The sequence below is a fragment of the Ochotona princeps genome, chromosome 10, assembly GCF_030435755.1.
Source record: "Ochotona princeps isolate mOchPri1 chromosome 10, mOchPri1.hap1, whole genome shotgun sequence".
Taxonomy (NCBI): domain Eukaryota; kingdom Metazoa; phylum Chordata; class Mammalia; order Lagomorpha; family Ochotonidae; genus Ochotona; species Ochotona princeps.
Window position 1 is genome coordinate 41026469 of NC_080841.1, and position 24057 is coordinate 41050525.

General features: G+C 38.8%; 1 protein-coding gene across 3 annotated transcripts in view; it reads left to right on the forward strand.

Annotated features, from left to right (window-relative positions):
• DISC1 (DISC1 scaffold protein) overlaps positions 1-24057 on the forward strand; it is a 304734-nt gene that overhangs the window by 123389 nt on the left and 157288 nt on the right. For all 3 annotated transcript variants that reach the window (XM_058669349.1, XM_058669348.1, XM_058669347.1), the window contains exon 9: positions 7106-7294. In XM_058669349.1, the coding sequence (XP_058525332.1) occupies positions 7106-7294 (189 nt within the window). The remainder of the gene's footprint in view (positions 1-7105; positions 7295-24057) is intronic.

Consider the following 24057-nt stretch of genomic DNA (forward strand, 5'->3'; position numbering starts at 1 on the left):
TGGTCCCTGCTACAGGAGCAGGCAAGCACATGTGCAGCAAACACGTGCGCATCTCCACACTTCTCCCCTGGATCTCTATCAGGGATCAGTTGAGTTACAGAAATTTGGATCATAAGTCATTGGTGGGATTTCTTTCAGGAATCAGTATTGTCTTCTCTGAATTTTTATCATCAAACACATCTACAATTTTAGTAAGGATTCTTCAAGCAGGGTGTTCATAGGCTTGGATCTGAGGTTAAAGTGTAGCATTTTTTGGGCTTAGGTTTTGATATTAGCCATCTCTTTGGGAATTTATACTCATTCTGAATTATTAGGCCCACGCCCCCCATTTCTATCATTACAGATTTCTCCAAGCCTATCATTTGGGAATAAGGGAGAGACCCAGATTTTAACTAATACTCTATCCAATGTCTTATTAAGTACCCTGGGCTCTAGAATGTCCAATTGGTTATGGGGGATTGGAGGATGTGTTTGTCCAAAATGTTCAGTACTGGCACTCTTTCTGCATGTGTTGTCCCTTTCCAACTTGTTCTTCGAGAGTCTTTTTGCTCTGGTTTGTTAAGAGTAGGAAGTATCACACTATGTCATATCCTGCTTGTTGTGTTTTGGGGTCTCAGTCTGTGTCCACTGTACTTTTTGTTAACTCTCTGCTTGAAGATGTGACCCAGCAGAAAAAATGGGTGCAAGTCCAACCCAGGAAGGAGTATTGAAGGCACTGGGATATATCCATGGTGAGGTTACTCCAAAGTAGTCACACTCTGAGGTTGGTCCTCCCTCAAGCTCTCCCCTGGGGCCTCTTGGATTTTTTTGTGGTACAACGGAAGGGATTCCAGCCAGGTGCTCTGACTTGGTCTCTACTCGGGTTGGAAGCCATTCATCCAGGAGAGGCTTATATTATGTTTAAACTGTTGAAAACTTGAGCTTGTGGAAATCCAGACTGCTCTCCTGTGGCATTGCTGGGACTTTGTTTTTCCTAAACAACCAACTTTGGGTCTGACTCCTTCACCATTCCAGCTTTCACCTTGGTCATCTCCCTCCTACCACCTACCTCCTGCTCCTTAACTAGGTTTCCTGTTTTTTCTCTAAACCTTAGTGTTTCCTCATGAAATCTGGCCTGGTCTCCTCTCTTAAGATAACATGCATTCTTCTCCCAGTTCTCCTAGTATATTTACCCATTATTTGTAAGGCATCTTATCCCTTGTATTTTAAGGAAACTTCCTGGGGAGCAGAGGAACTGCCTTATTCACTTTTTATTTTCCAAGTTTCCTAATGAAGTGGTGGGCAAACAGTCTCAAAAAAAAATTTTCTCCAATCGTAGATTTCAGTAGCAGAATATATGCTGGGTGTCTAGAATTCCTTTGAGGTCAGAAAACATTTTATAAGATTTTTCAAACATTTATATCAATGTGAAACCAGCCTACAAAGAATGAGTCAGCATCTTAGCTTAGTATTAGAGAGGAAATTTGGAGTTGTTTGAGTTGGAAATGTGCCCTGTGGTTTACTGCTATGTGACCTTCAGCAAGGTATTTAATGCTCTAGATTCTTGTTTGCTCAGCTGTGAAGCAGATACAATAATATATATTTCAGTGAGAATAAAAGATACCAGAATTTCATCTGCTACAAAGAAAATTGCCATCAGTTAAACAATGATACAGTGCTTTCCGTAACTTAGAATTTTTATTGCTTATGCTTTTAAATAGTTCTTGTGGATGTATTTTTTTTTAAAAAGTCACTTTTAAATTTTTATTACCATAAGGAGAAAAAATTTCATGTGTTCCATAGATACAATTCTAAAAAGCTAACCCTTTTTGCTTTTATTTCTTGTGCTTCTGGCATCTTATCCAAGTAGTCTTTGATTGCCAGTGTCTTACAAAGTTTTCCCTCTAGTAATTTGAAGGTTATCATATCATAGATTTAGGTATTGATCCATCGTTAGTTGTTTTTTTTTCCAAAGACTTATTTATTTTTATTTGAGAGGTAGAATTCAGAGACAGAAGGAGAGATAAAGAAAAAAGATCTTTCATCCACTGGTTCATTCCCCAAATTGGCACAATGGCCAGAGTTGAACTGATCTGGTATGAAGCTGGGAGCCAAAACCCTCCCCCATGTCTCCATGTGGGTCCAGGGTCCTAAGGACTTGAATCATTTTCCACTGCCTTCCCAGGCTGTAAGGAAAGAGCTAGATCAGAAGTGGAGCAGTCAGGACACAAACTGATGCACATAGGGATGCTAGAGTCACAAAACAGAAGATTAGCGTGCTGTGCCACTGGGCCAGCCCTGTTAGTTGACTTTTATGTAAGGGGTAAGATAGGAAGGAGTCTTGTTTCATGCTTGTTCACACATAGATCCAATTTTCCCAGCACCAATTGTTAAAGAGACTGCCCTCTTCTGGGGAAAGAGTTTAGCTTGTTTGTCATGAAATTATTGTAGGTGCTTGGATTAACCTCTGCAATTTCTTATCCTATTCCATTGATTTGCGTTTCTACTTTTGTGCCAATATCTGACTTTTTGATTAAAGCAACCCTGTAGCATGTCTTAAAATCTAGTATTATGATGCCTCCAGATTTGTTTTTGTTGCTTAAGATTACTTTAGCTATTCTGGGTCTCTTATGCTTTTGCATGGATTTTAGCATCATTTTTTTATGGAAAATTTCCTTGATATTTTGAGTGGGATTACATTGAATCTGTAAATTGGTTTGAGTAGTATGAACATTTTGATAATTTTAATTCTTTCAATTTATAAACATGGAAGGGTATTCTGTATTTTTTGGTGTGTGTCATCTTCTATTTCCTTTAAATTTTGCAATTTTCATTGTAGATACCTTTCGCATACTTGGTTAAATTTGTTCTAAGGTACTTACTTTTTGGTAGCCATTGTGAATGGGACTAATCTTACAATTTCTTTCTCAACTATGCCATTGTTTTTGTGTAGAATTGCCTTGGTCTTTACACATTAATTTTGTAACCTGTGGCTTTGCCAAACTTTCTTATGATTTCCAATAGACTCTTAGTAATGTCTTCTAGTTCTTCCATAGATACGGTTATGTCACTTGCAAACAGGAAAAGTTAATTTTTTTTCCTTTCCAATTTGTATTCCATTGACTTATTTTTCTTGCCCAGTAACTAACCAAAACTTTTAGAACTATACAGAATTGCAGTGTCCTACTTCTTAATCTTAGTGGAAATACTTGCAGTTTTTCCCAATACAATATTATGCTGGATGTGGGTTTATTATAGATTGACTTGATTGTATTAAGTTCCTTCCCTGCTCATTTTGCCTAATTTTTTGTTATTAAAGGATGTTCCATTTTATCAAATATTTTCTCTGTACCTATTGACATAGTCATGTGATTTTTATTCATCAGTTTGCCAAGATGTTGTTCATGCTTATTGATTTTCATATGTTGAACCATACCTGCATTCCTGGGTAAATTCTGCTTTGTTTGGGCGGATGATCTTTTTCATTTGCTATTGGATTCAATAACTAGCATCTTGTTAGTAATCTCCATGGATGTTCATCAGGAGTATCAATCTGTAGTTCTTTGTTGTGTCAATAGTTCTTTTTTTGGTATATTTTGTTTGGTTGGTTTGGAGTTAAGATGATGTTGACCACATAGAAGGAGTTTGGGACAATTCTCTTTCAACTGTTTTGGATAGTTTAAGAAAAAATTGAGATTAAATATTCTTCAAAAGTTTGGTAGAGTTTGGCAGTAAGGTCATTCATTCCTGGACTTCTCTATTATTTACTGGTACTGTTTTCATTTTTGTTATTGGTCTAACTTAGGTTTTCAATGTCTTTATGGCTCAATTTTTGTGAATTATGTATCCAGGAATGTATCCTTTTCTTGTGGGTTTTCCAATTTGCTAGCATAAAATTATTGGTAATAATTCATAAAGACTCTTTTTTAACTCACTGGTATCATTTATACCCCCTCCTTTTTCATTTCTAGTTTTATTAATTTGGATCTTCTCTCTTTTTTTGGCCAATTGGGCCAATAGTTTTTCAATTTTTAATATAAATGTCACCCATGTGCTTCCCTCCCTTGCTTCTTTTCAACAGTATTTGCATAGTTACAATTTTAATCCACTCTATATTCACAGACTTATTTTGTCACTAATCATAATATTCTACAAGCAAATAACCATAAGGCCAGTTTTCCACTGGAGCATAAATAGGGGCTGAAAATGATAATCCAGTCCCAAAGTGACCATTTAATTCCTATGCTTTTTGTATGCTCTTTATTAGATGCCACATATCAGAGAAAACATGGTATTTGTCCTTTTGAGACTGGCTTATATCACTAAGCATAGTCATTGCCATTTGCATCCATTTTTTTTTACAAGAAACAGGACTTCACACTGAGTAGTATTCTATAGTGCATACACACCAGTTTTGTCTATTTTCCATATTTTCTGTATAAAAGTATTCACTGATGCACATCTGGGTTGATTCCATGAACTCAGCTGCAGTAAACATGGAGCACAAACAACTCTCTTGTATGCTCATTCTATTTCATTTGGGTAAATTTCTAGGAATAGGATGGCTGGGTCATATGGCAAACCTATTTTCAGGTCTCTGAGGAATTGCCAAAGTGTCAAACTGTAATTGTCCTAGCTCACATTCTCACTAACAGTGGATTAGGGTACATATACATTAGGGTGCACATACATTTACTGTAGTCACAAATCCTTGTTGAATTGATCCCCTGATTATTATGTTATAAACTTATTTGTCTCTTAACAATTTTTATTTTACAGCCAGTTATGTTTGATATTAAGATAGCTACTTCTACTTCCGCTTTTATATATCTGGAGAAATACTTGTTGATATCTCCTTTTAGGAATGTTCTTCTAAGCATAGTGGAAGGCCTACGCCTTCAGGAGAAATCCAGAAATCCAGATGTGTGTTCTGGGGTGAGCTAGGGAGCTCTGGTCAATATTTGTAGGTGGGACTTAAGTAATGCCCAAGTTACATGTAGTAGCTCTCCTCTGTTGTTAGTATTTTCCTTGGCTGGTGTGATTACTGCCTCCACCCTTCTCTGAGGCAAAGTGAACCTCTTTGTGTCTGCAGCCCTAACTCAGTCTAGCTCATGAACCACAAAAGTGATTGATGCGCTCCATTGTGTGAACACAGAGCCCTGCAGGATTCCCATGCCCAGCTTTCAGGAAGTTCTAAGCTTCTGCAGTTAGGCTCTGTAATAAGTCCAAAGACCCAACCACACCAATATCCTCACTGGTTTTCTGGCCCACTGTACAGTCACAGGATACACACAGTTCTAGAGTGCAGGGGATCCACTTTCTGCACCGAGAACCTATCAATGTAAACAGAAAACTGCCCTATCTCTGACTGTTGCTTTTGCAGCAAGTGAGCAATATGCCAAGTGGGCACCCAGCCCTGCCAACTCCCCAGGCACAACTACATTCATCTTACTCTGGGAAGATGGTGCTTCCTTTGCTGGGGGTGGGTGCCTTAGTGGGGATATGGGAGGGAAGCGCTGTTCCCCTCTTTTACAGAGTGAAGTGGGAACCCTGCTCCTGTCCCCTGCCAACTCATCCTCTTGGGCTCAAAGCCAGTGGGAACAGTGAATCTCTTCCTAGGACAGGATCACCAATGGAGGCAGAGTTCTACAAACTTCTCTCCCCTCGATCTGGGAAGATGGCCTCCCTTCCAACTGTGAGAGTTGCTGGTGATGTCCCGCAACATGCTGCATGTTTGTACAAGCCTTTTTGTGTGTCAGAATCTCTCTTCTTCCTGTAAACTTTATATTGAAAACTTCCCTCTATTGCCAGGAATGTAGATCCTCCCTTGTTTTTATGGCATCTTTTCATGACCAAAATCAATGTATCTTTTCCTTAGTCAGCCATGTTGGGATTACAGAAAACTTTTTACAAAAAAAAAAAAGTCTGTGAAGGTTTTCATAAAACATCTTCAGATTCTGAGTCTTCTGAAATATAGTCTGATGCTACATTTTGGGGGTTCATGTCTTCCCACACATTTTCATCATTTACCCAATTGAAGCTGTATGAAATCAACTTTTTTTTCTGCCCAAGAACAGCTATTGCTTTTTATAGTCATTCTGCCAATTTCTCTTGACAGTTTATCTTTAACTTATTTATTTTGATTCATTGAAACTGTATTTTAAAAGCAGAGAGACAGAGAGAAAACTCCTATTCTTTGCTTCACTCACCCCCATACCTGGCTGTTTTTGGCCGACACCAAAAACCTGAACTTAATGTACGTCTCCCACATGGGAACAGACATCACTTCTGCTTCCTAGGGTGTCCATTGGCAGAAAACCAGAATCAGAAAGGGAGCTGCTATGGGAGCTGGATTCCAAGTGGTGTCTTTACTGCAGTCACAAATGTCCAACCTTCAACCATTTTCGAAAATAATTTTTACAAGAGCTCTTGCAAATATTTCTTCATTTTTTTTCCTGAGTATTTCAACCTATAAATATTTTAGAAACTGTGTTTTGAAAAAAATAGTTCGTTGTTGATATTTAGACAACTGTTTTTATATATTAACTTTGTATCTTGCTACATTGTTACAGTCAATGTGCTATCTATTTTTCTGTGCTTTATTTATTTGTTTATTTATCCTCGTGTAACTTTGGTTTTGTTACAGTCATAATTTGTGGGAAATTTGTCCTAAATGTGCTAGTTTTATGATGCTAGCTTAAGCAGTTTGAATTAAAGGGGGACTAGAATTTTAGTTTAGTGCTGGTCTAATGATGTCTGTTTTACAATAGTGAGTCATCTCTTGGACATTTTGATATTTTGAGCAATACATTGTTGGTTTTCTGGGTTCCACTGGTAATTTTTTGTGTGTCATTATATGTCACAGCAAGTGGATTATCTAACAGAATCTCTGTAAAACAAAGGTAATATGTATGAAATTAAAAGAATAGTGATTTTTCCAGTTTAAAGAGTGTAAGCACTTTCTTCTATATCCTCTACAGAGGAATGTTAGAGAAGTTGCTAAGTTCACAAACAAAATTGCAGTCTCTTAACTTAGGCTGAGTGTATGTCAGCTGCTGCTCTATCTTCTTTATTCACCAGTGTGATTAAGCTTCTCTTCATTCCTTCTCCCCAAAACGTGCCACAGGAAACCACTTCTGTACAGCTAAGGAGCTCATGGAGGAGATTCAGTCATTAGCCATGGAGAGACAAGTGCTGGAGGGAGTCCTCAACAAGCTGTTGATGCTGAGTTCCAGGAATGTCCAAACACTGGGAAGTGTTAAGGAGGATTATACCAGATTGAAGAGAGACCTACAGCACCGGGAAGCTGCTTATGGTAAGTAGTGCACACTGTGGCCTGGTGGTGTACAATATGTGTTGTGTTGTGAGACCAGGCAGGACCCTCTGTGTTTCATGTGAATGTCATGTGGAGGTCATCGTGGAGCATACAGCGTATTATCCAAGGGACGTTTATGGCAGAAGTCTTGCCAACTGGGTGGGATTACTTGGTTAACTTTTGTTCTGCTATTTGACATCTTTCTTTTTCTGTCCTTACTCTCTACCCTTCATTTGCTGATAACTTTGTGATTATTCAGCGCAATCTCTCCCTTGGCACAGGTCTGGAACATTTTGTTTATTTGATAGTTATCTTCCTTTTATCTTATAGCTCAGTCGTCTGGTCTGAGCAGACCAAAGCGGACTAATTCAGAAAATTGAGAAAAGATTACTAAGGGGGCTCTTCTCTGTGTGAGTGCGTGCACACATACATACACACACACTCTCCCCCTCTCTCTCTCACACACACAGACACACACACTTTTTCAAGCTTTTCTTTTCTAGGAAGAGTGGTGTTGGAGATAGAATACCCTGTGTGCTTCCTTATTTTAGTTGTTAAGAGTACCTGAGGTCACCCCGAGAAGTGTGGCCTGTTGGATGCTTATTCAGTCCAAATAGAGATAAAAGTGTATTTCTTCAAAAAATGTGAAAAATTGTAGATTTATTTTCTAGCCTATGCAATTAAATCATTAGGAGCAAATCCAGATTTTAAATATGTTACAGGAACTTGTTTGTTTACCAGCAAAGTGAAAAGAATAACATGTGTTACAGACAGATTAAATGATTCAGATCAATGACAAAGACCTGTGGGTGTGTGTATGTCCCTCTAGTCTGTGGAAGGTGTTGGAGGGCAGGAGTTGTATATAGCACAGCACAGTGCTAAAAATGCTTCTAATGGAAAATGAAATAAACATAATAGTGGCAATATTTACAAGATATGCCTATGTAAAAAGAAATGAGAAAAGATTTGGGAGTGGTTATTAAGAGGTAGATTTGAAATAGGGATATTTGAAAATATTTCATAAGTTGAAATAAGTGAAAATTATTGTCTGTAAAGCAAAGCTACATAAAACAGCTGTCAGAAACTACATGTGTCACTTGGGAATTAATGAATTTTATTTTGAAGGCTCATTAGATTATGTAGGAAGGTTTCTTCATGCAGTTGCTTGATTCAAAGCCAGCATGTCCCATGGTCATTGTGTCCTTCTAGCAACCTCTAGGTTGGCTCAATAACTCAGAGCTAATCTTTTCTTTTCATTTTTAAAAATAAGATTTATTTGTTTATTTCAAAGTCAGAGATACAGGGGGGTGGGCAGATACTGAGAGAAAGGACTGCCATCCACTGGCTAATCTCCTACATAGCTGCAACAGCCACGGACTTCTTCCAGGTCTTCCACATGGGTGGCGGGTACCCAGGCACTTGAACCCTCGTCCATTGCTTTTCTTAGGATGTTACCAGGGTTGGATCAAAGGTGGAGTAACTGGGACACAAACTACATTCATATGGATACTGATATTACAGATGACACTTTACCTACTGTGCTACCAAGGTGGCCCCTGGCCTTTTCTCTTTCCACTTCTGTAATAAGGGCTTATTTTGATCAAATACCAATCTAGAGACTATAAATTTAAGCAAAAATATCAATGGTTCTGGGACTGGCACAACGGTATATCAGACTAATCCTCCACTTGCAGCGCCAGATCCCATATTGATTCCAGTTTGAGTCCCAGCTGTTCCATTTCCAATTCAGCCCTCTGCTTAAGACCTGGGCAAGTAGAGGATGATGTCTCAAGTCCTTGGGCCCCTGCACCCACGTGAAAGACCTGGAAGAAACTCTTGGCTCCTGCCTTCAGATTGGCTCAGGGCTGGTCGTGGTAACTATTTGGGGAGTGAACCAGAAGATGAAAGAATTCTTTCTCGCTGTCTCTTTATTTCTGTTTCTCTGTAACTTTGCCTTTTAAATAAAAATAAAATAAATCTTAAAAAAATGATTGGTTCTTGAGAGTGACAACCTATTCCCTTAAGATATGCCAGCCAAGTTTATGAAATCATATAGGAATGAGAATTGTTTCTTTTAAGTGAATTTTTGCTGCCAATTTCTAGTTTTTTAAAAATATTTAATTTAAATGTAGTGACACAGAGAAATAGACACACAGAGAGAAAATAGGGAGAGTTCTTCTGTCCAGTGACCCCAGTGGTGCAATAGTCATGGTTGAATCAGGCCAAAGCTAGAAGCCTGGAATTTCCTCCCATATCTGAGCCTGCTACCTCCCAGCATGCATTATCAGGAAGCTGGGTCAGAAGCAGTGTAGGTGGGAGTTGGGCCTCAGATCGGTACCCCAATATGAGGATACAGGTATACTAGGAAGAAGCTTAGCCTATACTATCACCACATACACATTTTAAAATGTATACAAATTGAGAATTATGAGATTTCTCTTTTTATCATCATGAAGGTTTTGGTTAAAAATCACAGGATATGTTATGTAAAAATAAAGAAGATGTGAATAAATTTGACTACTTTAATTCAGCAATATTTACAACTGAATAGTTGAGCTCCTTGCAGTCATTAATATCTTTTTTTAAAAGGGCTGCGCAGTATTTTCTGAATCTCATCATTGTCACTTCACTAAGTATTTTCCAAATGATGAATAAAACATAAACAAATGGAATGAGAAATGGTTGCTACGGCTGATTCTAAATTGCAGATGGCTTGTTGCTGTTGCAAGGCACTCTTTTATGTTTTATATTTGGGATGTACTGGGTCAGCTGAATAGAAATTCATATATGTTTATTTTAAGATGCTTTATGTTGAAGCTAATTTTTAACCAAATTGATGTAACTTGGCTATGAATAAATTAATCATCCTGGGTTGGTGAGTGTATGGGAAACAAATAAATTTCTAAAAGAATCAGTTCCTGGCTAAATCGGAGCTTTTATCTGTGGAAACATTGGAGAATTAGGCAAAAGTTTGTGTTCAAGTATTTTCAGGTTTTGAAAGTTTGAAATTCTGAGGTAGCTGAGTGTCAAGTTAAATGTAGAGCATTTGTATGTAAACATCCCTGTGTGGATTCCATGATTCTTTTTCAGTCCTAGACAACTCATTCTAAAATAAAAATGTCTTTAAAAGGACCATTCTGTAGAGTTCATTTTAAAAAACAAAACAAAACAAAACCCAAAAAACCCTGCATGATTTATTTCAAACCATGGCTGTTGAACGCAGCATTTAGGTGACAAGGCCCTCAGGGGTGGATGAGCAGGCCTAGCTGTCAGGGACCTAAGCTCTTCTCTTCTACTGTGCAACCCACCACAGGACATTCACCTCAAGATGGCTGAGCCAGACACACGTCTATCCAGGTCCAATAGAATGGACATGGAAGGAAGTCAGCATGTTTTAAATGCCCTGTAGAGTTTATACACATGTCATTAACCTGCCACAGTCCTGTTGATGTAACTTTTCCATCTCCATAGCTAACTGCAAAAGGGATGCTCATGTCTCTTATACAGGGGTCAGTGACCCTCCAGAGGTGATGGAGCTCCACTGGTGACTTACTACCATGTCCTTGTGTCTCCCGTGTCGGCTACATGGAGACTCCATTGGGATCAGGGCACTGTCCTTATGTTGTGTGGTATTATTCAGGATCCAGCACAGTAGCTTTCACGATAGTGAGTGCACTTTAAATATCTGTTGCTTTGCTGGAATCAGGTGTGAGAGTCAAACATCCTTTCTTCATTTGGGATTTCAGATCTGGACATTGAAACTTCTGCCCAGTTATTCATTTTCCAGTCTTGTTTGAGCAGTGATGGAGTTTGACCCACCTCTCCTGGAAGATGCCTGGCTTGTCTGGAATACTGAGTGGGGTGGCAGCAGACACAGCAGCATGATGAGAGAAGGGAGATTGGAGTATGCCAAGTACAGAGAGCAAAAGCACATAGACATCCCCGTAGAACCCACTGGCTTTGTTACTGTGTCAAAGCCTAGGAAGGGACAAGAAAGAAGTGTGCCTTAGCTCCTGCTCATCAGCTGTTCTTAAGATTTAAGCAGAATACATTTGAATTCTGATAATTTTAAGTACAACTGAAACAGACTGAAAAGCTAAATCTATCTACCACTCCCTGAATGCTTATGGAAATTAACTGTAAACCTTTAATTATCATGGATTTCATTTTTTTTGAAAGGAGAGTGGGGTGAGAAAGAAAATCAGTGACTTTTTTAGTTTGCCACATCTGCTTTTCAAAAAAAAAAAGATTTCTGTAACTGTTTTTCCATCCCTTGTGTTTAAATTGGTTATCTGTATTGTACTTTATTAATATTGTTGATTTTTCACTGTAACTCAGATATAAAAGAATTCCATGTCAAGGGGAGAGATTTAATCCCAGAATCATTAGGGCTAGAATTTTAAGTAGGGAGTCATTAGTATGTTAATGAATTTTCCCACTTTCTGCCAGCTGCCTGAGCAGGAAAGATACTTCAGATGTAGCTCTGTAGTCTGCTTAGGCCCATGGTCCAGTGAGCTGTCAGGAATCTATGTAGGGGATCCTTTAGCTATGTAAAGGGAGTTCTCAGTGGATACGTCAAATGACACGATTGCATTTTTTCTCTCTGTCCACAATGGCTGTTTGTGGCCAGATTTAACTCATTTGGCCTTTCAGGTACAGTGGGGAGTGAAAGCCTGAATCAAACGTAATTTAAAGGTAATAAAATTGGAGAGGAGGCTCGGAGTCTAGCACATTTGCATTAGATTCGAAAGGCCATCTGTCCACACTGACAAGACCCTGCTTTGATTTTTGGGTTAAGTTTTGATTTTTAAGTCAATAAGGAAAAGCATCACCGAAAGGAGTTTAAATTCTTTAACGCTGAACTGCAGGTGGAAGGTTGAGAGCGACATCTGGCTTTGGCTTTCTTCCTGACAGAGGCCCGAGGGGGCATGAGGCATCACATTTTGAAACATGGGCCGAGTTTGTGTATTTGTTGGAGAGACATGGGATGTGCTTGTGTATATTTGTATCTTTTTCATTCTGTGCCTCATCTTCTACAAGAGCCCCTGAGAGAGAACAAGGCAGTGTGCTAGGGTGCTATGTGCATTTTTCCATTGCATGCTGGGGACTACTTTTGTGGTCTACTCCAGTTTAATTGTCATTTCATAGATTTAAAAGGTGAAACTTAGAGAAGGCCACTTCTCAGCACTGCAAGGGTGCGAAGAGAATTTGCAAACTTTCGACCTGAAATTTTGCCTTTGATACTGTTTTATGTCCTCTGTGAATTTGATTCCCATCTTTTAGTCTCACTATCTTACATAGATATCAAATAGATTCATGATCATAAGACATTATGTAGAATGCTCTGAAGAGAGTTTTTTTTTCATTTTTGATGTTTTTATTTATCTTGCCTAGATTTTGAACCTGTAATTATGGTACAGTAGCTGTAATGTCGCTATACTCCTGGATTATTTCACTTAATGGGAGGTTCTGTAAGCTGTCACCTTTATGATAAGCATATTCTATATTAAAACCCAAATACTTGTTTTTGGAGAGCAACTATGAATGAAGCAGCAAGCTGCAACCCATCAGAAAAAAGTGGAACTCCAGCAAGTTAAATTAGAATATTTATTTTGTTAATTTCAGAAAACTTCTAAGTGTTTCTCAGAAATTTTTCATGCTTCAGCATCATGTTATAGACTTATTAAATGTCAGTGTTTTCCTTTGTATTGTTTAAGGTGAAGGTATTGATTTCTAAGGGAATCATTATTTAGTTTCTGGTAGAGAAACACCCTGTTTTTCTGTAAGAAGTCATTAGTCATGCTATTGATTGCCAAGAACTCAAAATGAAAAATATAAAGGCATTGTTTCTAGGCTTCTTTTCAGTGAGTTTTTAAATTTTAATTAAATAAGACAAGATTTAAATGTTCTGTAATTAGATACCTTGAGCAATGAAAGTTGATTTAAAAAGAAACCTGAGTCTAATTTTGTGAAGTTCTGTAGAAGCAATTTTTGTGGGGATAGTTTAACATAGTATCTTTTATATTGTCACAGTTTTTTTTTTAATGATTGATTTTGTGAGAAGTGCGTTATTTTCTCCTTGGCACTGCTTTGAGTGATGATTTCCTGCACAAACCCTACCATTTTAGCTACTTACTTCCTCTTCTTTGAAGCCACCATCTGTTAGCAACCCAAGAGAGACAGTATTCATTTCAGAGATCATCATTTGTTGCTTGTTTGATTTTTCAAGTTTTTCTACCCCTTGTAGGGGAGAAGAGCTTGCTGATGAATGGTTTTCCATCTTGATTGCCTTGTGGAGCTGGTTTCAGCTGCAGAGTCCATGCTACTGGCCTCTACAGTTAGCTGCGATTTGAGAATGCCCATTCTGTCCAAATTGCTTTCCTCTCAGACTTTTATATCATTGGGGGAGAAGTGGATCACCACTCTGAATGAATGCTTTGAAATGTAATATTCATGGCTGTAGTAGAAACCAGTATCTATTGCTCTAGGACCTACTAACTTGGCACCATCAAATGTGTATGAATCAAACATGCTTTTATTTTACATGTCCACATAGTTCTAGTAAATCATTCTCTTTGGACATTATAGTTTGTTATTTTAAAAAGATTTTTAAAATTTATTTTGAAAGGCAGTTATAAATGGAGAGTGTAAGAAACAGGTACATAGAGATTTTCCATCTGCTGTTTCACTCCCCCAATGGCCTCAGGGGCAGTAACAAGCCAGGAGCCATGAGTTTCCTCTGGGTCTCCCACATGAACGGCAGAGGTCCAGATACTTGAGAATTATTTTCCACTGCTTTCTCAGGTTGTTAACAGAGATTTTCTCTTGGATATGAAGCAAAGCAGCTGAGACACAAACTGACTCTCCATTGGGATCCTGGCATCACAGTAGCAGTTTAACTCACCACACCACAATACCATTATACTTTCTAAAGCCTTTGTATCTCATTAATAACCTATTACATACTTTCTGGTTAGGTTTCATTATAAGCAATGTTGATTTGCCAAAATGAAGTTGAATTTTGGCTGCTTTAGCCTGTTACATCTTTTATCTCCATGCTCATTATGATCACTTTATACTACATATATACCCAAATATGATATGCTCCTCCTCTATAAAGGAACCAAATACAATAATCTCGCATCTGTAAAGGAGAGTGATCTTATTTGCACAAAGTGCCTGAGACCTTGAACTCTTTGTAAGCATGTATGTGATCCAGTGTTGGACTTGGCTCCAGTTGTACCAGTTATGATGAATGAGACAGTAAGTTAGAATCTGGCAAATGTCTGTGTACCCTCTCCCAACCCCATTTTTGTCAAAAGTTGACTGTTAAGGTTATTGTATATCAATACTGTGTCTGCCTGGAGGAGGTCATCAAACATGGGAATTCGCCAGTGGTCTGAGATCCTGAGTGTTTGTCAAATTTTGGGGTGAAGCCATTTTCCCATGTGGATTATATGTATTCCTCTAAAGTTGAAACTAATGGAATTTATGGAAAAATGGAGTTACTCTGATATTAACTTTGTTTTATTTTAAAAATATAAGCATAAAATAATTTTTTTCAACTGAATGAAAAATATCTTACATACCACCCTTCAGCAGAACAGCTGCTTCTGTGTTTGTGCTTCCTTTCAGCGCCTTTATTACTTACAGTCTTACCCACTCATAATGAGAGTGTGTGCACACTTTGATGTGCTTACATTATGCAGCAAGCAGCATGACATCCTTTAATTCCTGCATCTGCACTTCGGAGCAAAATTATGATTCCCATTCTACAGATGTTGAGTCCAAAGCCCATTGAGCTAAAAATGTGGCTCACTTCCTGTTGATGGGGATTGAAGAACTGTCAAGTCATCTGACTTTATAATGTAATATTCATTCTACATGAACATTTCTCTTTTTTAGATATAGCCTTCCAATTAGCTCTTTATTATTTTTAGTTATAACATTTCAGTGACCAGAGTATCATGATGTATTTATTTATTCCCTTGTACTGAGGTGCTTAAAGGTCATTTTATCAATTTCTTTTCAAAGGTAGAGAATTAAGACTGGGGAATAATGTCCCAAAAATTATGACCTTTTTATGGCTTTGTAGATGTCTTATATTGACTTTGAAAAGCATGAAACTGTGTCACATAATGCAATGTAATTAATAAAAATAAATAAATTAGTTAATTAAAAAATGAAAAGCATTATACCATTTAATTGACACTAAAACCCATATATTCCAAAACTAGACATTGTTTCTCAAAAATACTATTATAATAACCATACTATGTAGTTATTTTATGCCTTATTTTTTTTATTCATTAATTACATTGTATTACATGGCACAATTTCATAGGTGCTGGGATTCTCCCCCCTTCACCCCAAACCCTTCCCCCATGGTGAATTCCTTCACCATGATGCATAACCACAGCTCAGGTTCCGTTGGGATTCCCTAATTACAAGCTCACACCATACAGAGTCCAGCATCCCACTGTCCAGTCAAGTTCAACGGCCTCTTAGGGAGGCCCTCTCAGGTTTGAAGGCAGAGCCAGCAGAGCGTCACCTCTATCAATTAGAAGCTCCAACATATCATCAGCAACAGTCCAGGTACGACGAGGCTGGTGCAGAGTCCACTGATTGACATAGTCTATCTTAGAGTTTCCCCTTGTCCAGTTTTCCGCTGCAAGCATATAGCTGAGGTGGTTGATTGGTCTACTCCATCTTCCATCTTTTCTTGGTTAATGTTTTGATTCCTCCATTTTGTTCAGGGGAATCCCCAAAGAAACTTTGAGGCGTTCCCAGTCCAGGCTCTTACATGTGCTACTAGTAAGCACAGTGCCCGCCACAGTCCATCACTCCGATCAGCTGGTGGTTGTAACCCCTGGGTTGGATCTGTTCTGAGCCCTGACCTCCATTGGAACCAATGAGTATTGCAGCTCTCCCCGGCTCTGCCCATCACACACTCGTCCCTCACCTAAACCAGTGGGAGGTGTGCTGGTTGGTTGCTGCATTCCCTACTGGCACAGGCCATTTCACCTTGGCATTTTGTGTTTTGTACTGTTTTTTTTATCGCAACCAAACCTGGCCAGGCTTATGCCTTATTTTTTAATGTATTTGGCTAACTAATAAATTTATTTCATTATATGTTATATATTATCCATGTATATTATCCTTTTGTTTAATTATTTTTAAGGAAGGGAGTTGGTGTTTTCTTCCTTTAATAATTATTATTGACTTTTAAATTTGCATATATATGTGAATGTAACCATCTATCATATCTAATAATTTAAGAGTCTAGTGTTGTGGTACCATGAGTTAAACCATCATTTAGGATGCTCTTAACTCGTTATCAAAGTGCTGGCTCATTCCTGGTACTCCTCTTAAAATACAGCCTCTGATTAATGGGCCCAGGAAGGCAGGGGATGATGGCTCAAGTACGTGAGTTTCAGTAACCCACATGAGAGGGGTAGGTGGCTTCCCTAGCTTCTGGTTTTGGTCTGACCTAGTCATAACTGTTGTGGCCATTTGCAGAATGAACAAGCAGATTTCTTTCTCTCTAACTCTCTGTTTCTGTCAGTTGGCCTTCCATATAAACAGATCTTTAACAAAGAACAGAAATATTAAGAAACATTGGTAACATGTTAAGATAAACGTTTAGAATGGATGCTGAAAAATTTAAGACATCAAGGCACACGTTATTAAATAACACAGATCTTGAGTAAAGGCTTTTTATTACTGCTTTCCATTAATATTCAGTGTACTGGACATTTTAAACAAATGTGGAATAGAGGCAACCGCGGCAATTAGAACCCTGTGGAAATTTCACTTTTTTCAATAAATTTTTAGAAGGCATAACTTTTTGTTCTTCTCAACCATAAAAATACAGAAACTAAGAGTGGTCCAGTATGTTACTCATTACCTTACATTTTCTTCACAATGGAACTTCTGTTGAAATTTCACTATCTTTGACCTGTTTTGATTATGTTTATTATTTCCCATTTAAAAAAATATCCATTACAAAAGCAGTCCTTTTTGTTCTGTAAACATGCTATTTCTACCCAGACTAATGGGAAATGGCACCTACTAATGGTGCACCTGCCAGATGAAGCTGCAGTCTGAGGGAGGGATCCAAGGAAATGGTAGATAAAGGTCGTCCCTTTCCTGGATGGATGCCAGACAGGATGACCTTTGGAACTGTCACCAGCTGTTTCATTTGTGTGGAAAACAGGTTTGTAATAGCTCCCTGCTCATCTCTGCACAGAAAACATGCAGCATTTGTTGTTGAGTCAAAGATCCCTTTCCATTCACGAGGTATAATCACAAAGCACAGAAATCGTGGTTAGGACTTCAGCAAGGCCCTTCTTGCTTGTGTCAGTGGTTAGGGATCAGATACTCGCTCCACTCCAAGCACATTTTCCAGTGGCTTTTGACTGCTCTCCATTGGTTTTCATATTTTTTTACTCCATTTTTGCAATGTTTCATACTCTTTTCCACCGTGCACCCATTCCTCTACATTTCTTCCAGACATTGTAAAACTCCACTGACCCTGCTGAACGTCTTGTCATCTCCAGGACTCTCACTATAATCTATTATGTCCTACCCTACATCTCCAAGTGTGTCTGTGTGAGGATCCATGATCTCTCCCGTGAATACATCCCATGTCCTCACTCTACCTATATTTATAGTCAAAGTATTTTTGTTGTTGCCCTGCCTGGTCATTGGCCTGATGCTGAGAACATGATCATTGTCTCCCCTAAATATTCCTAAATGATTATTCATTTCACTTTGCCATGCTTGATGGGATATTCAACACTTCTGTAAAGAAGCCTGATGACTATAAATAAATGTTCATTGGTATTGAAAGGGTTTTATACAACATAAAAGTTAGAATACATTTTTTCTCAGGAGCCCTGACATTAATATTCATCATGAGCCCCAAAGAAAAAGCTATTATATTTTGGCATAATGAAGTTTACCATATGTTTGAAAGTCACTTGCAATTCTGCTTTTCATAATGACAATTAGAAAGGTCATCTTATCTTTCCAGGCATCATTAGATGTATAAACCAGCTCATGGTTGTCACTGTGATATGTGTTAGGACACTGTGTGCAAATACAAGAGGGAGACATGATGTTTTTTATTCCATAGTGTCACTGTTCATATCTGATTACCGGACAAAGTCATGTCTGATTTTTGGTCTTATACATGAGCTGGAAACTGTGAAACAAAATCATCTTGTCTATCCATTGATTATTGTGATCTTTATGAAATATGACATGGTAGAGTCTTTAAAATATTGGTAGGGAAATTTGATATCAAGATAGTGATGTGTTTCTATATAGATATTTTTCTGCCTCACTTGGGAAATTGGCTATCTGTATGAAGTATACAAGCAGCATTGTAGTATTTAATTTTCTGTGTGGAAAGGGGTGAGCAGTTGGGAGCATGTGTCAGGGTAACAAGGTTTCTTATGGAGGTTGTAATGGGATGAATGTGTTTTAGAATCAGGGCATTGAATTGAAGCCATGGCAGGGTATAGCAAGTAGGGCACTGTGTGGTACAGAAATATATAGGGAGTGAAGAGCAGCAGAGGTGGGAACAAGCAAGTATGCCTTGGAAGGGCCAATGAGATCCCACAGAGAAGGCAGAGGATGAGCTGTGGCTTGAAGTGCTTATACTGTACAGGCTACCAGCCCTTTGGTCACTTAGTTTCCATCTTGTGTTCAGTTAAGTCTTGCCTAGTGTCCTAATGATAGGTAACAAGGCAAAGCATCACTTCATTTCATTATTGAATTATTGTATCATCTCACATCATCATCACCACAAGGTATTGTGAGACAAATTCACCCAACTTTTGTTTCTGTGTACCATTATAATTCTCTATTGTGTGATGGTTAATTGTTACTTACCTTTTACTGTGTTGAATTTATAAGTTATTCAATCCATGTGATCTGGCAACTCCATACTCCACTTTTATTTATCCTGCAGAAATAAGCAGCATGTAAAAAAAGACCCCTAAAATTAGTATTTATAGCAGCATTATCCATAATTATCTAGAACTATAAACAAGCAAATGCTCTTTAATGAGTGGATGGAATAGCAAACTTTTGTACATTCCCACAATGGAATATGTCTCACCAATACAAAAGAATAAGCTATTAATGCAGAAGAGAAGGATGTAGCTGTTTCTCAAATGGATTATTCTTGTGATGGAAGTCAAGCTCACAGGCCATGTGCTATATGACATTGTTGAAAAGACTTCTAGCAGCAGAGTAAGAGGTTGAGGGTGAGGGCGAGGAGGGATCTGATCAGGAATTGACAGCAGAAGGGTATATTTTAGGGGTGTAGTCATCAATGTGGTGATGCTGGAAGGAATCCTTTCATGTGTTCAAACCCATTGGTTGTGATAACAACAATAAATACCAAGAAGCAAATTTTATTGTCTGCAAGTGAAAAATAAGTAGTAAAAACTCAGCTTCATGACTCTTTTAATATGTACATTGCCTGTTTGATGTCATCAATCTTACCAAAAAGGGTGATGGCACTGTGTCTCATATGGTATTGTTATCTGCTGCTGTGACCAGTGACTAGGCAGAGGCTTCCTGAAGTCCAGCTCAAAGCCACATCCCTTGCAGAAGGCAGTGGCCAGCACAAGCCAGGTCTGTGAGGCTTTGTGGGCTGTGCATTTTCATAGTGTTGCTGACACTCCTCAAATTGCCAAGGAGCAGGAGTTAGCTACTCTTCTTGGCTTATAGGTTGGGTTGTCCCCGGATCTCAGCGTCTGTTGCTCTGTGCTTCTCACTGATGCAGCTTTCATGATAGGCAGATGTTTCAAATGCTCAGTATCAGAGAGGAGTAACCTATTGAATATTTTATCCCTGACGTCTGAATCCACACTGTTGGCTAGGTTAAATCTTACTGCCTTTCAAGGAGATCCCTGGAGGGGTCCGACAGTGACACAGGTTTGTTCATGTGACAGCTTTAATGTTCTCTCCATAAAAATCAGGCAGGTTGAAACCTAAGGCAGCTATGTGGTTGCATAGAACTGTTAATGAGCTAACACAGTCTACTTCAGACCAAAGACTGATTCCTAGGAAAAGGAAAAAAAAGCCAAATATTAAACAACCGGGCAGTAAAAAGGATGCTGTATTGGGTTCTTTGTGCATGCTTTGCATTTGTTTGTTTAAATATTCATCTTCCCAGCCTCTGTGATAGTTCTTTGAGATCATTCGTCTTCTGCCCACATCTTACAGAGAATAGGAACTTAGAGAAAGTTCTCCTAGAGGATAAGGACTTAGTAAAGTTTTGTTGGGTAAGAACCATTTCAGTGCTTGTTGAACTTGAGGACTGGATGGAATTTAAAAGGTATGATATTTCAAAGCATCCTTCCTCCAGCAATCCTATATTCAGAATCACTGAATTGCCATCCCTTACACAGGTGCCTTTTGAGATATTGTGAGAATGATTCCTTAGGAAATTCTATGAAGAAAATATTTGTCTTGAATGAGGAATCTGAGGCCAGGAGGGTACATTAACTTACACATTATGTGTACAGGAGTGAGTGGAGCTGTGTGTTTGTTAGAACATATGTGCATTTAAATCATAATTATATCATTGAATTTGTGAGACATGAAATGAGATACCTGTTTCATTTCTGTAAGCTTCACTTTCTGCTTCATTTCTTAATGTATTGAGAGGCGGATCTCAGTTCTGTGAATCCTAAAACTTACACAGTATGGAGCTAGAGTCTTATTGAAAGATAAAGTACCTAAAACGATTAATCAAACTGGGGCATAGGATTTTGGACAAGATTTATGAGAGAAGGAGACTCTGAGGCTCATGTTGCCAGATTCATGGCTTAACTAAGCTTTCTTTAAAAGTTTATTTATTTTTTGTTCTGCATCTTAATTGTCTACAAATGTCTTGTTAGAGTTACAAGCCAGTCTAGATTATCCTAAAATCTGCCAAGATCAACAAAATTAGACTTCAACAGAACAAATGGCTAAATACTAAAATGAAATAGACACGAGACAGCTGAATGGTACCTTATAGCCATTTTAAGGTATATAGCAGCCCGTCCTGTATATAAACTAAAATTGAAATGTCAATGAGCTAATCATAGGTTGTGGTTAAGAACTTGCTTCTTTTTTTTTTTTTTAACATACTGGTTACTCAAAACCATGTCAATTCCATACTGTTGCAAATTGCTGTTGATGTTATATTGGGACTCTTAATTGATTGGGATGATATTCTACCAGCTCTAACTTCGGACCAGAAATGGTCTCCCCAAAAAACTGTTCAACCCATCTGGACAATAAGTAGCTGGACTCTATGCTTGGTATACGTTTGCAAGGAAAGAATCTTGATTGAATTTGAACTGTAATACTGCATCAAGGTGGAGGAATCCACCAGGAGGGAGGGGTGTGGGGAGGGGTGGGGGGATTCCCAGAGCCTATGAAACTGTTACATAATGCAAAATAATTAATAAAAAAAGTTTATTTATTTTCATTTTATGTGAAAGGCAGGGAGACAGTGGAAGAGAGGAATTTTCTCTCCAGTTTTCTATTCAAATGCCTACAAAAGCCAGGACAGAGTCAGATTGAAGTCAGAAACCCAGAACTCCATCTGAATCTCCTACATGGAGTCCAGATCGATGATCCATGCCTCTCTGGATGCCTGTTGATGGGGAGCCAGATGGAAGCAGAACCAGGTCTCAAACCCAGACACTTTCATGTGGGATGTGAGCATCCCAAGTGACATTTAATCACCAGAGTCCCACACCTCTCAACTAAGTTTTGCAGTGGGACACTTATGTGCTAGGTTATATCAACCTCACCACAGTAAACACTGGTTGTAAGAGCACGGTGCTGGCCATTAGTGCATTAATTTTTGGTGGGTATTCCTACCAGAAAACAAATCACCATGGTCCAATGTATGAAGTGTTATTATGAGTAACTATGGAGTTCCAGGGAAATTTTTCTGAAGAAAATAGCATCTAAGTTGTGGATATGTAGAGTTAAAATGGAGACTTTGCAAAGTGTGTTTGAGAGCTTGTTTGGAGGTTCTAGCAGGGGAGCGCAGCTACTCATATACCCTTGACTGAAGACTGGTCCTCCTGTAGCAGAGATGGTCGTCCTCTTCGACTGAACACATAGCTTCGGGAGGGACGCAAATGGAGTGGTGCGGGAGGAAGGAGACACCTGCCTAGTCTGCCAGATCAGTCGAATCAACCCTGGTGATCAATGGGATGATAGATGTCGCAGCCAGATCACCCTCACATCCACAAAGTGAGTTTGAGACAGAGATAAGATAATTGTGTTTAGGATACAGTACAGAGTTCAGTGCATGGGCCTGTGTTGTAGCATAGCAAATAAGGCTGCCACCTGCATCGCTAGTATCCCATATGGGCATTGGTTTGTGTCTCATCTGTTCTATTTTTTTGGTCTAGCTCCCTGCTAATGGCCTTGGAAAAGCAGCAGAAGATGGCTCCAGTACTTGGGTTCCTGCCACTCATGAGGGAGAGCTAAACAAAACTTCTGGCTCCTGCCTTAGCCTTGATCAAGCCCTAGCTGTTGAAATCAGATGGGGAGTGAACCCATGGATCTTTCTCTCTCTTTTCTTTATCCCCCTCTCTCTGTAAATCTGACTTTGAAATATAGATCTTTAATAGAAAAAAACTAGAAGTTTGGTGCAGCAATGTGATAGAGGAGTTGGGAGAGTTAGAGTATTTGTCAGGGCCACTTGGGCTGTGTGTTGTTTTGGAATTTTGGAAGTCATCCTTAGAGCAATTAGGAACAGTTGAACATATTTAAACACAGAGATTCAATCATTGGATGGGGGTTGGAGCTGGTGCAGAGCACTTGCAGCTCTTAGAATCTGATTTCTTTTCTAGCAATCTGGACCCTAAACGGTTTTTTTGGTTTTGTTTTGTTTTGTTTTGTTTTTTTGCTTTTTTATGAAAGCCAGAAACCTCACTTTTGCTTAAACAGGCTTGAGTTGGGCTATTGCATTTAGTTTTGAATCTTCTAGAGGACAAGAAAAACTTCTAACAGAGCTGAAGGGAAGACATATTTCAGACAAGAGGAAGAATGGTATAAGTGGCACAGAGAAAGCTAGTGTGATGGACAATCTGCTGATTTGGGGACGGTGGATGGAGACAGGGAGTATGATGGTTTGTTTTTATTTTCTGAACACTCAGGCAGGAAATGTGCAGGGGCTTTCCACACCAACAACTTGTTCTCTGACTCTCTGAATATCCACAATAATTCAATTAGTATTGACTCTCCAGGATTAGTTATATTCTCAGGATGAAGGCTCAGTTTTGCAAAATTCCCCCACTTCAGATGCAGTTACAAGCATCGGATACTCAGGGTACCCACACTTTTGTCTGGCTTGACTACAAGAGGCTAGGCTTTTCTATAACTCTCTTCCTTCTTTATAACTGATCATTTTCTGGAATGACTCAATAGAACTCATGGCTTATTGTCAAAGAAACAACTTGGGACAGTCTGATGACTGATGCATAAGACAAGATGCAGAGCACAGGGGCAGGGCAGAGCTTCCAGCACCTTGAGTGTTCACTAACCAGGAAACCCTCTGAATTCCATGGTTCAGAGCCCTGTCACAGGGTGTATGATTTAGCACATAACTGGCCAGTGGTAAGTGAGCTCAACCCTACTCTGGAGCTCAGGAGGTGAGGCTGATAGTCCCATGCTCTACTCACATGGTAGGTGTATCTGACAACTGATTCCATCCTGAAGCTATCTAGGGGTCC